Below are 18,137 nucleotides of genomic sequence, written 5' to 3'. Positions count from 1 at the left end.
CTTGTTGACACTCATGGTCGGCATTTGCACTTCCAAAGAGACTCGCTTCATGACGGTCATCTGATTATACATTTGATCCAACTCCACCAACTCTAGCCATATCTCCCTAGCCACCGTCAAATGATCTATATGAGAGAGAACAACTATACTACATGAGAGAGATAAAAACGAGCGAATGCAAGCATTGAGTTTATTCCAATGTGCCTCAACCTTTCCCAACTCCACCTTCTCACTGAAAGAGAGTCTGGACTCGTCTTGTGAAGAAGGACGATTGATAACCTCTTTAACAAGATCCACTGAATCATAAAACCCCAATATGGCAAGCATCATGACCCGCCAGATGTGGTACTTCTCCCCATTGAGCTTTTGATTTGTAGGAAGAGCCGGTAGGAGGGGCACCTTTTGGTCCATGATCTCCTGCAACTCAGTCTCAGTCTCAAAAGACATCTTCACCTTCAATGCCTACACAAAACACAAAGAGTAGTCCCCCCTCTCACTGTGAAAATACAGTTGCTAGGGCTATGGTTCATGTCCTGCTCTACCGCTTGTTTCACTTCTTTTTCACTTGCTAGAGGCGATGAAAAGGTGAAATCTGCACTTGGAAGGCCCAAAACACAACCTTCTTCCTTCTCTAATAGCAAAAATCAACAATAGCTTTAGAAAATTTGCTGCTTTTTCACATGCCCATGCTCACCTTAGCCTTGTTTTGATACACAGCCCTCCTACTCGCCCTTGAATGCTAAAAATGCAGCCTTGTGTCACATTGAAATCTCCTCTTTGAGTAGGTCCTTTGATGCTCTAAAACCATGTCTGAGTGAAGCAGTGTGGAAGCGAATGACCAAGACAAAGAGTGGAGAGAGAGAGAGAGAGAGAGAGAGAGAGAGTGTGTGTGTGTGAAACGTAGAAAATCTGCAGTGAAGAATGTTGTATAAGAATGTAGATATATACACGGGTGCAAAGAGAATGTCTACGTATGTCTCCACCTTGAAGATCTCTCTCTCTGTGAACCTATTGGAGCCAATAAATAAGCCACAAATAATACATCAAATAATGCAGATCGGCTACATATTGGACAAAAACTATCTGCCTTGCTCTACAAGCTATCTGACCTACCACATGTCTCCCACCCTGCCTATCGCTTGTTGATGTCAACTGCTTGCCATATGGACTGCTTGGTACCGCTGCTGAAATTTACTTAGGTCTGCACCTGCTTGTCCAAGGAATGTCAATCTCTATAACTCCCACTACGAGGAATATTTGGGTAGCAACCATAATAGATAGAATGCAACTAGCAATGTATGGGTGGTTGTGAATATAGAAAAACAGTCCCAAAATTGAGCCAAAGGGGAGGGTAAGAGATAGGGAACAAAAAAGTATATAGTTATCCACAAATAATATAGAGCGCTCAAACAAGATGTATGTGCTGAAAGAAACTACTCATAAACAATATTCAACATTATTGTCCATAAAATTGGAGCAAATGACCAACAAAAAAAGTTCCCATTGCTAGGAATATTTGGATAGCAACTGGGATATACAGAATGCAACTAGCAGTGTAGCAACTAGGTACCAAAAACTGTTGAAACCATATAGAGTGTTAGATATATAGATGCATTCAACCAATGTATGTTAAGCATCCACCATCGACAACCCACTGACAATGATAGGTATTGGATATCCAAATGCTCAAAAGAAAATTAGCCCACAAGAATCCATATTTGCAAGAACAGTGTATGTTTAGATTAACTGAGCATGTATATAGGCAAGTGACTCCCACTTCTCCAAACAACCAAGCTTTGCAAAGAAAAATACAAGTGAGTCCCATCGAAAGTGAATCCGATATGTTCAAGAGCCAAGAAAAGTTCAATACATAATGCTCATAACATTTGGCCAACTAAGATACATGATAAGTACATTCAGGAGTTATATACATCCAATATGTCTTCAACCCATAAGTGAAAAATCATTGAAACAAATGCCCAATTCATGATAAGTACATTAGGGAGTATGTACATCTAATATGTTTTCAACTTGCAAGTGAAGAATCACTAAAGCAAATGTCCAAAGCCTATATGCATCCAATGGAGCTTAAATACAAAGCTCAAAGTGCATCATAAGTATACCAGGGCACATACATTAATGCCAAGCATCCATATAAGCATGTAGAATACCCAAAGTGCTTATAGGCATTCAAAGCATAAAGCTTCATTGTTGTATGCTTGTTGTCCAAACTATTATTACAATAATAAACCCTACTAAAACTAAGTTAAATGAGCTCTGTCCAATCCAAATAGCATCTCAAAGTATCCCCATAACATCCAAGCATCAAGAGAGTATCCCCGAAGCATTACAAAAGCATTATGGAACTCATGGTATGCTATATCTAGTGTATACATCAAGTCAGTACTAAACTATGAGTGTATGGCTAAGGAAGAACCCTTCAAAGAGTGCCCAAGAACAAGCTAAGCAATGCTAAGATGAATGCCAAGTGGTAGGAGAAGCACCCAAGAGCCAATGATGGGACTGAAGTTTGAGTTGCCAAGTATGGAACAAGGGCTAAAAAGTCAATGCAAAATTTGATGCCTATTCCTGTGCCTTCTATTGATGTTTCTCAACTCATTGATCATTAAACAATGCTCAATGGGTCGCCCCAAGGCCCTAGAACAAGTCTTGATAGGTTAGGAAGACTCAATGCTTACCTTGGAGGAAGGGGGGACTACCAGGAAATCTTGAAGTGAATCTCTTCTTCTTGGGCTAAAGCAAGTAATGATGAAGCTCCATGAATGCTTGCTTTGATACCAATTGAAAAGTAGAGTGAAAGTGGAAGTAAGAGCAAAAGAAAGAACGGAGTAAGAGCTATGGAGGTTCAAGCAAGAAGAGAGACCAATGTGTGAGAACTCTAACAATCACAATGGGTGATTTGCCTTCCCTTATTCTGTACCATTAAAAGAATAAAGAATAAATTGATAGTGATGGGCATCTGCCACTTGCAATATGCACATGTGCAAGTACAATATACAAGTAAATGTAGGCGGCTAGGCATAGGTGACCTTCAATCCCCAATAGAGAGAAAAATGCAAGTATGTTTGATAAATTGAAATCCCACATAGAGACAGCCCTTTTGCCTTTTACAATATTCAGTTTCAAGTTTTAGACAAGTGGGAAATAATCCTTTATACAAAATTGATTTCAGATAACAACTGTGTGAAATGAGTTTCAAAATAACCAATTTGATATTTACAATGTGAATATATCAAACCATTTAAAAGGAGATAAAAGTGTGAAAAGGGTTTTATAGAAGAAGCCTTTTTTAATCCTTAATGTAACGGTTATAGGGGGATTAAATAAAAAGAAACAAGCCTCATCTCTCAAAAGTAGCTACTACCAATGAACTATGTGAAATGGCACATGCCAATAGTATGTTTTAGTAGCAGTCATTTCTAGCTTGAATGTCCTTTTGTAGTAGGTGATATTGCAAGGTTGAATCTTCAAGCTAAAATAAACAAGAAAAAAGTCTTCCCTTTCCTTCCTTTCTCTATCTGACTACTTAAGTGCCTTAGCTTCTTGTTGAAAGCAAGCTATCGACTTGTTAATAGGTAGATTGATTCAAGTAGCCCCTTTAAGCTTCCCCCTTTCTTTTGAGCAATGAAGACCTCGAACAAAAAGTGGATAGAATAATGATTGAATGGAGATGATATACCTTAATCCTTCACTTTTGTGATGGTGGCTTTTGACTTTGCTTTGAGACGACTCTACTTGCTTCATTCTCTTATCTTCAATGGTTTGCTTGTAGTGAAGAAAGACTCCCAACCTCATGGCCTCAAGGATAGAGGCTATGATACCACATGTAGCATAAGACATTCAACAAGGATCATAAACCAAGAGAGCCATAAGTTTGAGAGAATGAATAATAGCCATACTTTCATAGACACCTTGCTACCTTGCCACATTTAGTACATTACATTTGGTATCTTTAGACTTGCCAACTCATATGCTTATCCATCCACCTCACTCGTTTCATCCATTCACTCTCTAAAGTATAGATCATATTGCCTTTGCATACAAGAAAGCCACCACACATAAGCACAAGCATACAAATATTGTAACATTATGATCTTGATCCTTTGCGGATGACATGCTTATTCCTAGAAAGACAATCATGGATGTGAATGCATTGAAGAAAAAGTTACATGAAACCTTTAATATGAAGAACTTGGGAAATCTAGATCATACCCTTGGCATGAGAATTATGAGGAATAGAGAAAAGAAGCTTCTTTATCTATCTCGAAGTGCATTTGAAGGTACTTGAGAGTTTCAATATAGGTGGGGAAAGACTAGCAATGTTTAATTGCCTTCATATTTTAAACTTAACTAAGAGAACCTATGGAATGGCCAAGTGATCTTATCCACCATCGGTGCTTGGTAGCTTGATGTATGCTATAATTGCCACACATTTGGATATTGCCTATGCAATGGGAGTGGTTTTTAGGCTTATGCCAAACCTTGGCAAGAAGCATTGGGAAGTAGTGAAGAGACTTGAATGGCAGTCGAGATATGTGCTTTTGCTTTGAAAGAAAGGATGCATATATCCTTCGATATGTTGATTTTTTAGGGAATGTGGACTCTAGGAAGTCTATGGCAAGTTTCGTCTTCACACTTACAAGAGGTACAATCTCATGGGTCTCTCGATTATAGCCATGCATGGCCTTATCTACCACTAAGGTTGAATATATTACAACCATTGAAACATGCAAGGAAGCCATACGACTTACTTGTTTAGTGGAAGATCTAGGCATTACTAAAGATGTGTCCATTTTGCATTGTAATAGTCAGAGTGTCATCCAATTGCATGAAATCCTATCTTTCATGCAAAGACAAAGCACGTCGATGCTTAAGGACAAGCAAATTGAGCTTGTCAAGATTCATATAAATGATAATCATATAGATCTTATCACAAAGAGTTATCTTCTGAAAATCACTTTGCACATTACTAAGTGCTTATAAGCATTGAACAATATTGTCACTTGTAATTATCTTATTTTACTATAAAGGCACATTGGCCTTTAAGTGACAGGTGGTTGGGATGAAGATCAATGGCCAAAAGTTGAACAAACTCCCCTTGTATACACGGACGTACTATATAGCCATATATACATGGAAATAATGAAGAATAAATGTAAATGAGTATCCACAAAACCTTTTGGTATCCTTCCTTTCTCTCGTGCTCTTGCACTCTCAACTTCACATCCCACCATTGCTCTCACTCAATAAGGTGACCATCAAGAACAAATATCAATTACCTCTTAGATGGATAAATGATCTATTTTACCCATATCTCAAAAAGTGGATTGTTGTTCTCATTGATAATATATTTATTTATAGTAAGTCACTTGTGTATTGTCTTACATCTTTTAAGGCAAGAACGGTATGGAGGATATGTTGTGTACAAATCGTCTCCTATATAAAAATTTAATTGGGAGCATTATCTTCCTTAGATTGAGTTTGTTTATAATAATGCATAAGTATTCAACTAATGGGTATAGTCTATTTAAGTTGTATGAGCCAACTCTGATTCAATAACTAGCAGAAAATGCTATGAGTTATCTTTGAGGTATTGTGATTCTTTCCAAATTACTAAAATTATAAGTAGCATATCTTACGAGCTTGATTTATCTTTGAAGATATTAGTTAATACAATGTTCCACATGAGTCACTTGAAAAAACAATATGAAGTCCCATGGCTCGAGGATATAGCTCATGTTCCATTCAAACCCAAATTGATTCTTGATTATAGGACTAAATGATCTCGTTTATCCTAAGTATTTGGTTAAGTGAAACAACTACCCGGAGATAAAGACTACTTGGGAATCGATACATTCATTGAAGAGTTACTTTTCTCATTTCCTTTTTAAAGATATTGTCGAGGCCAATAATCATTCATAAGGGGAGAAGTGTTGCATTGGATATTTGGATGAGTGCTGACAACATTGGTCATAATGGTCATAAAGTGACTTAGTATGAATGCACTAAGGGCACTTCAAGATTAGGGCATTTGATTCCTAACTCTTATCAATAGGACTCAAGGCCCTATTGCACACATTATTGTGTAATCACCACTCTTCAAATCTTGGCCTAAAGGCCAATGCATTCGTACAATGGGACAATCTAATCTAGGCTAGTGGTATGGGACACTAGCTCTTGGGATATAGTCATGACAAAGTCTGTTGCTAGCTCTTAGGTTTGAGGGTGAAGCTCGATTGGCTCTATGGTTGGGAGATAAGTTTGAAGTCTATTACTGTATGTTTGTGGATATAGATTGTGCCATGTCATGTGTGTAGGTTGAACCTTAAATGGATGTTTTATATCATGCTCCAAAACTTTATTTGTGTACATTATATGATCTTCAAGGATTTCTTGCGAGATTTCTTGGAGGTGTTTGTGGATGACCTCAATGTAAAATCCAATTGAGAATAAAATAATCATGGCTTCATTTTAGGGCACATGGTGTCTAGAAATGGCATAACCATAGACATTATAAAAGTGATGGTTGACCTACAATCATCACTTCTAAAGGATTTCATGATTTCTTAGGACACAATGACTAGTAGCTACTGTAGGAGCTTTTGCTCTCAATTACGTGATTATTCCCAAACCTTTATGCATGCTCTTTGAAGTATTCGTGCATACCATAGTAACAAGGGATGGACATCTTAGCCAAGTCTTGCCCCTTGAGAAATTGACACAATGTTTTGATGAGATTTCTGGAGGGGATATCAAAATGGGATAGGGAATAGTAATCTCCCCATCTTGGCAATACTTATCCCATCCCCTCGTTAAGGATGATAAACAAGGGACCAGTTTCATAAAGATTTTTTTGGGGGTTAAATTTGGATCTTTCTCATAAAAAAGTTGAAGATCTTAGTTATCTTTACTTTTTTACTTTTTCAAACATACATGTGCATACCAAGTCTAAAAGGCTCACAAAAAATAACCTATGATAACACATATCCACCCACACCTTCACTTATGCATACATGTAGTGAATATACAAGTTAAAATGTTGTGTATGTAGAATGTCATCCCACCCCCTATACTTGTCCTTTGCTTTTTCCCCTTCCCTATCCTATCCTCATCCTCATCACCTATCCCATATTACTATGATATCAAGGAAAGGATGTTACAAAAGCATATGAAATATCGAAGAAGACCCTTATTGTTGCACCTGAGGTAATCGCCAAACGTTTCACCATAGAAATGTTTCACCCCTAAAACATGTGTTTCATCCCAAAACATTTCACCTTTGGGTAATTCCCAAGCAAAATACCAAGAAAAACAATTGAATAATACATATGAGATGGTTTTCTATATAAACAATGTGTTACAACTTATACATTTATTCCATGCGAATCCTTTCATATAAGCAAATCATGTGTGTTATATTACATGGAATGTTATTTATGGGAAACACTCGAGGGATGACCGTTCGGGGTCCTTGGGCGCCCGAACGGGGTCAAGGGGAGCCTAGAAATAAGTGAGTTTGAAAAATAGAATAGCTCACCTCAAGTTGACGGCTGGCAGTCGAGTCACAATAGAATTGGGGCCAGCAACTTTCTAGGCATGGCTGGGTGGTGAGACAGAAGTATCTCTCGTGTTGTTTATGAGAGGACGGAGGGTCGACGCACAGTCTGAGGGACGTAAAACTGGTATTAGAGCCACGTCGTGTTCGGCCCGACTCTAACGACCCACAATTCGTCTACCCAACGTTTTAGTTTTCACCCGTCTCCTCTTTTGGTGGTCTTTAAAAAACATAGGGGCCACGTTAATCATCACTCCGAATATGGCCCATGCTAATTGCCTTGTTGGCTACATCTCGCTTTAAGACTGGTTACACTAGCAACTACTCCAACCACGATCTGGTGACCTATTTTGTCACTGCATGATAGGCCTTGTTTTGTGTGCCATGCAACCTACACACAACCAGTGCAGATTTGAGGAAAAATACATCGATCTTTGCGTTGTCTCTACCACTAAGATATAAAGGCCATCGGCATCTGTCCTACCTTTGTAATCAGGGAAGTACCTCATATTTGTCTGCAAATTTCTTATATTTGCTTTCCAATTCCAGTGTATAAATGGAGGAGAAAGAGAGAGAGGGGGTAATCGAAGGCTCTAGTTCTGAGGACCACCCTATGGTGAATCCCCATGAAACGAAAATACAAGAAGAACAATGGGAAGAATTTTTTGCTACACGAGAACAATTTGATGATCTAACTGCTCATGTGCAAGCACACGGGGTTCAAATGGAGTTGCTAACTCAAGCACTCATAGAAATAAAATCCCAATTAGCCTTACTACTAGAAAGGGATAAAGGTAAGGTAGAGACCTCAGATATTCCATCTTCATCAAAAGATGTATATGTAACTATGCGAGACCCTAGGGAACCCCACCAAAAGCTGAGGGATAACCCAGTGTTAAAAGATATGAAACCCCCTCAGTTTCATGGGGAGAAAAAAGACAGAAATAAAGACACTATCTTTAATTCCCTCCAAAAATGGGAAGACTTACACAAATTAAAGAATACTCCACCACATCTTCAAGCGCTGGAGACTAGTTTAACCTTTGGGGCCAAAGGCATATAAATGGTGGAGAACTTTAAAGGAGGCAAATAAAATACCTGAAACTTGGGCTCAATTTGAATCATTCTTTTTGAAAGAATTTCTTCCTGAAAATGAAATGGAAAGAAATTGGGAAGATTGGGATTTTGTCAGACAAAAGGGAAGACCTTTGCTAACATATCTCGAGGAGTATCGTGAGATAATCCTCAAATTGGAAGGAATAGATAAATTTCAAAAGACGAGGATTCATAGGGGGACTAGACAAGGCCTGTAAAAAAAAAGTGAAAAGGAGTTCACCTAAGATGCTTGAAGAGGCAATTAAATTTGCATTAATCAATGAAGATAATATGCGTCCAGGTGCACTCACTAGTCTCACCGACATGGAGCCCAAGACTAAGGAATTTGAGTCCTCAAAATGTGTAGGCAAATTTAAAAGGAAAATGCCATTCCTTAAGGGTAAGAAAGGACCCTTTGAAAAGAAAAAATATGTAAAGCCGAAGTTAAGTCAAGATGACTTTGATAAGGCAAAAAAATAAAGGTTGTGTTTCAATTGCCTATCCCCTAACCATGCTGCTTGGAATTGCCCTCAAAGGAAAAAGGGGGAAGATAAAGGAAATGATAAGTACAAGGGCAAGGGAAAAGACAAACAAATCCATATAGTGTAGACCCTGGAATTAAAGGGGCATGAAAAATATAAATCTTTAGAGATCTTGCGCAAGGATGTACAACACACGTGTTGTATGTCAACTTCTATGTGGCAACCTACCTTTGGGCCACATGATTTAGTTAGAGTGTATGGATCGATAGATGGGGAGAGGGTTAGAGTCATGATTGATAACTCTGCCACCCACAACTTCATAAGTTACGCACTTGTCAAAAAGTTGAAACTTCCCCAACAAAAGAGTGAGCATCAATATGTTGTTCATATGATGCAAGGTCAGGATAATAAAATATGGGATACAATGGTATCCAATTTGGAAACCAAGATCCAAGGATATAAAGATAAGCTTGATTTCCAAATTATGAATATGGAAAGAGCCGATATTGCTTTAGGGAGGGAGTGGCTATGGGGATTAGAACCATCCTTAAAGTGTAGTTATCATCATAATACACTGGAATTTGAAAGGGATGGTAAGACTTTTGTGATTCAAGGTGAACATGAAGTATCTGATAACCCTTTGATGTGTTCTCTTGAAGTTCAGAAGCTGATAAAGAAGGAAGCTTGTGAGGTATATATGTTATGATCCCTTCCTGTACAGAACACTTTTACTTTTTGTAATATAAAGCAACAATTTTCTTATGTTTGTGAGGTGAATGCAAGTAATTAATTAAGTGGTTTGTTAGTTGAATTTAAATATGTGTTTCCTTTTGATTTACCAAGTGGCCTTCCACCAGATAGAGGTGATGTAAATCACCCAATTGACATAGATAGGGATACACACCCTATTTCTAAACCACCTTATAAGCTAAGTGAAACACAACACCAAGAAGTCGAAAGACAAATTAAGGATTACCTTGATAAAGGGTTTGTACAACCCAGCAATTCACCTTGGGCTTTGCCAATTTTATTGGTGAAGAAAAAAGATGGTTCTATACGACTTTGTGTTGATTATAGAGCACTTAATAAGATAACAATGAAGAATAAATTTCCTATGCCCAGAATGGAAGATCTTTTTGATCAATTACAAGGGGGAAAATTCTTCATAAAGATGACTTAAGATCAGGCTATCACCAAGTAAGAATTAAGACCCAGGATGTTCCTAAGATGGCATTTTGTACTAGATATGGGCATTATGATTTTTTGGTGATGCCTTTTGGTCTCACTAATGCACCAGCTACTTTTATGAAGCTGATGAATAGTGTGTTACGGCCCTATCTAGGACACTTTATAGTAGTCTTCTTGGATGATATCTTGATCTTTAGTAAATCAAGAGAAGAACATTTGGAACATTTACGGTTAGTATTCAAATTGTTAAGAACCCATTCCCTTTATGTGAAGAAAACTAAATGTGAATTTTTCGCACAAGAGGTCAAATATTTGGGGCATATTATCTTGAAAGAGGGAATCAAGATGGATCCAAAAAAAGTAAAGGCAATTATTGAATGGCCATCTCCAAGGAACCTGGAAGAGTTGCAGATCCTCCTAGGTTTATCTAGACTTTATCGTAGATTCATTCGAGATTATGCCAAGATAGCTATTCCAATGACGGACCAACTTAAAGGGAAAGGAAAGAGCTTTAATTGGGGAACAGACCAAAATGAAAGTTTTCAAAAACTTAAGGTAGCTATTGCTACACCTCCAGTACTATTAATTGTGGATCCCGATAAACCATTTGTGGTTGAGGGTGATGCCAGTGATAGGGCAGTAGGCGCGGTCTTATTACAAGAAGGTCGACCAGTTGCTTTTGAAAGCAAGAAATTAGACCGTGCATAACGGAATTATTCTGTTTATGAGAGGGAGTTGTATGCAATAGTATATGCAATGAAGAAATGGAGGCACTATCTGTACAGTGCCAAACTTTTGATCTTGTCAGATCATGAAAGCATTAAGTGGCTTAATGACCAACCGGAACTACAAGGGCGTAAAACCAAATGGGATGAACTCCTCCAAGAGTTCGACTATGAAATAAGGTATAGAAAAGGAAAGTATAATATAGTGGCTGATGCACTCAGTAGAATGCCCATCATAAATGAATTGAGTTTTACTCAGTTCACTTCCGATTTGCTTGAATCCTTAAAAGGGAAATGCTAGGTTGATCCGGCATATTCCAACATATGGGAAGCAATAGAAAATGGGGATCCAAATGGAAGAGCCTCCAGTGAGGAAGAAACATCTCAGGATGTTCAACAACGAAATGGAGCATCAGGGGTTGCTCAAACAGGGTTCAAGTGGAAGAATTTTACCATTGATAATGGTTATTTACTCTACAAGGGTAGGGTATGTGTCCCGAAAGATGAAGAAATAAGGCGCCAGATACTCTTTGAGTGTCATGATACCCTTAGTGTGGGACATCCAGGAGTTAATAAGACTTATAGTCTTATTAAAAGGTAGTTCTATTGGCCTGGAATGAATAAGGACATCCTTGACTATGTGGTCAAATGTAATAAATGCCAGGTTAAAAAAACTGAAAGATTGAAAATGGGAGGACTTCTCCACCCATTAGAGATTCCTTCAGGAAAATGAGAGAGTATCTCCATAGACTTTATTGTCGCGTTACCCAGAACACAGAGGGGGCACAACTCTGTGTGGGTGATTGTGGATGGGTTAACCAAAATGGCTAGGTTTATTCCAACTTCAACTGATGCTAAAACACTAGAATTGGCTAGATTGTTCATAGAGAACATATACCGACTGTATGGCCTTCTGGCAAATATAGTTTCTGATCGGGATAGAAAATTTGATAGTCAATTTTGGCGTGTTGTATTTAGGAAATTGGATACTAAACTTAGCATGAGCACGGCGGAGCATCCACAAACAAATGGGCAAACTGAAAGGGTTAACCAAATCCTTGAAGATATGTTGAGAGCATATGTAAGCAAAAGGCAAACTAATTGGGAAGAGTATTTACCGATAGCAGAGTTTGCATATAATAGTGTCAAACACTCTTCCACTGGATATAGTCCATTTATGCTATTGTATGGGTTTCAACCCAGAGCTCCTCATGCAGTAGGACTGCATAAGGAAAATGTTCAGGCAACAAAGGATTTTTTGGAGGATATGAATAGTGTGTTAAAATTTGCTCAAGAAAATATTAAGAAAGCTCAAGATCGAGCTAGAGCTTATGCAGATCCTCACCGAAGAGACATCTCCTTTGAGGAAGGGGAATTGGTCTATCTTAAGGTGCCTGAACAAACTAAAACCATGAAAATGGGACGATGTCCAAAGCTATCACCCAGGTATTGTGGTCCTTTCACAATACTTAAAAAGGGTGGGAGAACAAGCTTACAAGCTCCAACTAATTGATGCATCAAAATGACCATAGGAGTAGAATTATGTCAACTTAGTCAACATAGCTTGCACACTTCCCCATGAGCCTTACTAGATAGGACACCTATGCTAGGATGGTCAACTTAACCATCGAAATAATTGAATTTGTCTTTTCAATGGTTATGACTAAGGAGAGGCAACATAATAAGGTTGATTGCATTAGTAGAAAAGTGGCAATTTGAATTACTAATAGCCTTTTTGACACCTACTTGTTTAAGATCAAACAAAAAGCTCAAATTTTTAAGGCCAATATCACAACTTCCTAGATCGATGATAGAATGCAAATACTAGCAAAAGGACTTTTGAGTTAAGTGTGAGTGAACTAAATTGACTTTTGTTATATATATATATATTTATTTATTTATTTATTTATTTATTTCATACATGATGCCCATATATAAATAAAGTTGTGAAAGTCAAAAGATTTGCATATCAAGAAAAAAAACCCTTTCAAAGCATTACATGTGATAGACAAGGAATTACAAGAAACTAGGATACCTAGAGAACACCTTAGGGCCTCACATTTTAGGGTACCGTGAAACCCTAGGTAATAGTAGGATTTTGCAATTAAGCCAAGTATATAAAATCCTTGGCCTCATCTTCATAATCACTTACAAACACACACACACATACACACACACACACACTCTCTCTCTCTCTCTCTCTCTCTCTCTCTCCTCCATCCCCCCTGCCTCCACAAAACTACCATCCCGTTGCTTCTACACTTTTGGAACCACATCCAACTCTTCGATCAAGTAAAACTTTCTCCCATGATTCACGAATAGTACAAGAGAATATGGGAACCACACTCATTGTAGCATGAGGCCTTCTTCCAGTAAGTCAATATTCACACAGGTTGTGGAGCCTCCCAGAACATAGAATAGACACTCTAGACTTGCACTAGAGTCATTGTAGCACAAGGCAATAAGGATTCTTAGTATCCATAGACTAACACCTGGTTATAGCTATCAGGCACAAATGAACCATCTCTTGACCATGTAATAGAGTCGAGTCAAAGTGAGCTCAACAAAATCACCTAGATGGACATAATTAATTTACTCACCTCGCATATGGGTCACATTGACTATGTCACTACTAGGGATAAAGATGGCTTTCTACTAAAAGCATCTTCTCTTATTATCTCTTGATGGCTTCGCTATCTAGCCTAGGTATAGGGACAATCTACATATCCTCACACTAACTTAGAGTAGAGATTCACCAATATGGGGCTAGCCCCTTGCTCTTGAGGATTGAATTCGCTAGCTATACGAATTAGAGTCAAAGACTAAGGAGCACTACATATATCACTGTCCAAAAGATCTTATAAGATTTGAGGATGATTTTATTCTCTCTTTCAAGATGAACTTGGCCCCTGTTACAATTGGGATATGGGAGGAGGCTCAAGACACAAGCCAATGCACTCTCATCAACTTCTTCAAAGTAACAATGATTCTAGACACATATTATCAATGAGCATCTAGACTAATTCAGCCACTCAAGGGGTGAAATGAGACACAATAAGATAGCTATCTAGAGCACAACATCCACAACAAAATAGATCAAGATACCACTAGAGGATCTAAGCAATCTTGGAAACGCCTCCTCTTCTCCCTCCCTCCCCCCTCCCCCCCGGCCCCCAAGATAGGCCTTGCGCCTCAAAAGGCATATGGACACCTATCCATTCCATGAAGTCAGATGCACTATCAACCAAATTCACACATCCTCACACCAAATTGAGAGTAGAGATTACCCAATATGAGGCTACCCCTTACTCTCGAGGGTCAAGTTTGCCATCTATGCTAATTGAAGTTGAAGTCTAAGAAGCACTACATATATCATTGCCCAATATATAATATAAGATCTAACGATCATTTTGTTGCCACTTTCAAGATAGTTTTGGCCACTTATCTAGTGTGACACACTTCTCAAACCAACACTCTATTGAGCTCTTTCTCATCGAGCTGCATAAACATTGAGACCACATGCTATGCTTGTGATATGTGGGCAAACTCAAGATAAACCAATGCTCTCTCACCAACTCCTTCATAGTAGTAGGAACTTGACATAGATGATTAGTGGGTAACTAGACCTATTTAGCAACCCAATGGGTCAACATAGACATAGTAAAAGAACGTATAGAGCATAACATCCATGAACTTTCGAATAGAGACCTAGATCGAGACTAGGCAACCTTGGCATGCCATCGTGCAAAACCACCTCTCACCCTCTCAACGACTCTATTTGACAATTATATTTGGATACTTCCATAGTTCCACCACATGATGTGATTTATTCTCTTTTTTCCCCTTTTTTGGTTTATAATTCTTTGTAATGCTCACAATATTTCATTTTCCCTTTTTAGTTTATACTTCTTTGTAATGCTCACAATATTTCATTTTCCCTTTTTAGTTTATACTTCTTTGTAATGCTCACAATATTTCATTTTCCCTAAGTTATTTAGATGTATTAGTACTTTATGAGACAATTATTTTGGATGTACCAATCCTTTCCTTCACCAAAGTAACACCTCGCAATGGGCTTAGTGTCTTGGACCACACATTCTTGCCATGAGGAAAGTACTATGTGTCTAATAGTCCTATTGATTAGGGTGAGATACTACAAGTCAGTGAAGGTTCATCGAGAGACCATTTTGTACATGACGATAGTCCACACTTGCAGTCCTTAGGGTTGTAAGCATTGACATGTTTAGTTGTTTTCCATTTTTCATTTTCATTGTTATCCTCAAGCTCTCAAGTCAAGACAACATGGTCAGGTGTACTCATCCATTTGTCTCTTAGGCCATTTTGGCTTTTTGGGGATAGATAGATAGGTACACACACACCCCCACCCACACCCCACATACGTATACACCCACACCCCACACGTATGTGTACGTATGTATGTATGTCATTCTACATGTATGCCACTAATAGTTGGTATCAATTTAGTCTTGGATATCTTTTGACTTCATCTACTCTCTTCTTATTTGCTCTATTGAAGCATTTCTAACCTACAAATCTATCCTATGCTAGTTTCACCATGTCATGATTCCCACTCTCTCTTCTCTAATCTTTAGTCCTTAATTGTCCCTTCTCTTCATGAGAGTCAATGTTATGACATCGATTGCTATGAAGTAGAGTTTTCAATGTATTCAACTCATCATAGATCTCAACAATCTACAATTCACATCCCTAACATGTTAAAATGGGTTGATAACCTGAATTGTATCCTCATTGCTTGAATAGATGAAAGATATATTTTGATGGTTTGCAAGCCATCTAGACAATCATATAGTATGGAAGTTAAAGAGGAGGAAAGAGAATGCAAGTTCATAAAGAGGACTTACATAAGGAGGTCAAGAGATGTCTACTAGTTGATTCATATTTACATTGACATCCAAAATATTTAAAAAGTTAAACAATGAAATTAATATTGGATAGTTGACACAATTATGAAGATGATTGCATAGAAGGATAATCAATAAAGAACTGATTCTTATGAATATTAAGAGGATAACCATCAACATGCCTCTATCTAAAAAGGACATTGACGTTTTTAGATTGATCTGCACGTATACGCTCCAATCTTTTTTTTTTCAATTGCCATGTATGAAACTACCGTTCTCTGGAGTGATAACACAATGTATGCTATATATGTTTTCATTTTTCATTAAGAGAAAAGAGGATTATTATTTCTGTCTTTGAGTTTTTGTATTCATTTTCGACCTTTGATATGTAATAGTTTCTAATGTGTCACTTTTTTACAGCAATAATTCTGCCTATGAGAATACCACAAACCCTAATGTGTCACCTTTTCTACGATGGCAATCTTGATTTCATCATCAATTTGAAGCGAATTATCCCTGCACTTATCACATCAATTTGAAACGAATTGTCCCTGCACTTATCAAAGCTTAGCGCTCTCACAGAACCACTTTTACATGTTCCTCAGCAAGGGGGGCCTCAAAAATGTGTTCTCAATCATGTCTGAAGATCTAGTGTTGGAAAATCCCAAGTAATTATAAAGTGAGTTCTTCCTCTAGTCCTTCAGCAATCAACAGTTGCATTTCCATTTATATCCGTCTTCAACTACTGGCCCTCTCTAAACGTTCATGCCCACGGATGAAATTTTGCTGTCTAATAATGCTCACGTGGTTTGGGACTAAGGGACATGCTTGTATGTGCAAACCTCCAAATCCATCTACGACATTATTTGGTGAATGTTACAAGCCAACACGATGAGCGAGAGAATGTTTGCGTCAATGAAATTGTGTGACATGCAAATCCCTACTACTGGAGAGAATTGACTAAACTTAAGTGCACCAGAAGAAGTAAAAGGCCTTTGGGAAAAAGATTGGCCGCAAATTATGGAGTTCAGAAACTCACTTGATCTTCGAAACTTGATAGATCATCAATTGCAGATACTGAAGCTTCCTGGGAGTTGAAGTAAGTTTCCAAAATAGCCTCTGTGCTTCTGCAGGCCAACCGCCATCATCATCATACCATGGCACCATTTTTATATAGCTAAGAGCTCACAAATCCATACGCAGTTGTGACGAAAAACCAAGGGATTATGGATCTAATGTAGAACAACTTGCAAATTTTCAAAAACTGATGAGTAAGGTTTACATCTGAAAATTTACAAAGCTTTTAGATATTAGTATGGCAAAACCGCCATCCAAAAATTTCGAGTTAAAAGCTTCTGTATCTGTTATCAAATATTTCATGCATAGATGCACATAATTCAAATGCATAATTGTATGATGAAGAAGGATGCCACGCATGTATGGCAACACCAGGACGTGTTCCTTCTGGAATCAGAAACAGACCTTTTGGAGCTGATGTATTTGTGAAGCTTGCCAGCACTGGAGAAGACGATGAGCGCCACGTCCACGTCGCATAGCACGGCCAGCTCCTCGGCCTTCTTCATGAGGCCAGCCCGGCGCTTGCAGAAGGTGACATTGCGGTTGGTGGCGTTGTCGATTCTCTTTATCTCGATCTTGCCGCGCCCCATGGCAGGAGAGGTCTCGGAGCCACAAAAGACACGAAGAAGAGAGAACAATTGCAGGCGAAAGGGAGGGACAGAGGGAGTCTCTCAAGTCGATACACTGTCCTTTGTATGACAGATATCCGCGCGCGCGCGCGCACACAGAAGAGAAGAGACTTGGACAGGAACAAGAAGTAGAAGACGAAGACGAAGACGAAGACGAGAGAGAGAGAGAGAGAGAGAGAGAGAGAGAGAAACTGGAGGTAACTTGTCCCTTGTCCCTTCTTCTTGCGGCACTAGCCCGTGGGGCCGAACTTAAGACAATACGTACCTGCGCAACAAAGAGTTTCTCCCTGCCCTTTCACTTTGCCAGGTACAGAAATAGAACTACCTGTTTCACACTCCCGTACACCATTTTACATACTGAGTACATGCATGAAAGAGCAATATAGAAATAGAAAATCCTTCTTCCCCGTGTCCGCACGTGACGCAGCTCAACTTGGAAGTTGGGAGAAATTTATCAAAATGCCTTTACTTTTTGACAAAGT

At 38.5% G+C, this 18,137-nt stretch overlaps 1 protein-coding gene across 2 annotated transcripts in view; it reads right to left on the bottom strand.

Annotated features, from left to right (window-relative positions):
* The window catches only part of LOC148018350 (MADS-box transcription factor 14-like), a 72,557-nt gene extending 54,629 nt beyond the window's left edge, over positions 1-17,928 (bottom strand). Inside the window, exons 1-2 of one of the 2 annotated variants that reach the window (XM_087661905.1) lie at positions 17,432-17,928; positions 16,989-17,076 (exon numbers count right to left, since the gene is read on the bottom strand). In XM_087661905.1, the coding sequence (XP_087518031.1) occupies positions 16,989-17,076; positions 17,432-17,616 (273 nt within the window). In that variant the 5' untranslated portion in view covers positions 17,617-17,928. The remainder of the gene's footprint in view (positions 1-16,988; positions 17,077-17,431) is intronic. The other variant, XM_087661904.1, reaches the window with a different exon arrangement.
* Between the last annotated feature and the right edge of the window lie 209 nt (positions 17,929-18,137).

This window comes from Lygodium microphyllum, chromosome 21, assembly GCF_053477565.2.
Source record: "Lygodium microphyllum isolate KBCC chromosome 21, Lygodium_microphyllum_v1.1.10, whole genome shotgun sequence".
NCBI lineage: Eukaryota > Viridiplantae > Streptophyta > Polypodiopsida > Schizaeales > Lygodiaceae > Lygodium > Lygodium microphyllum.
Note: the sequence above shows the minus strand (reverse complement) of the source record. Positions and strands in the feature narration are given on the sequence as shown.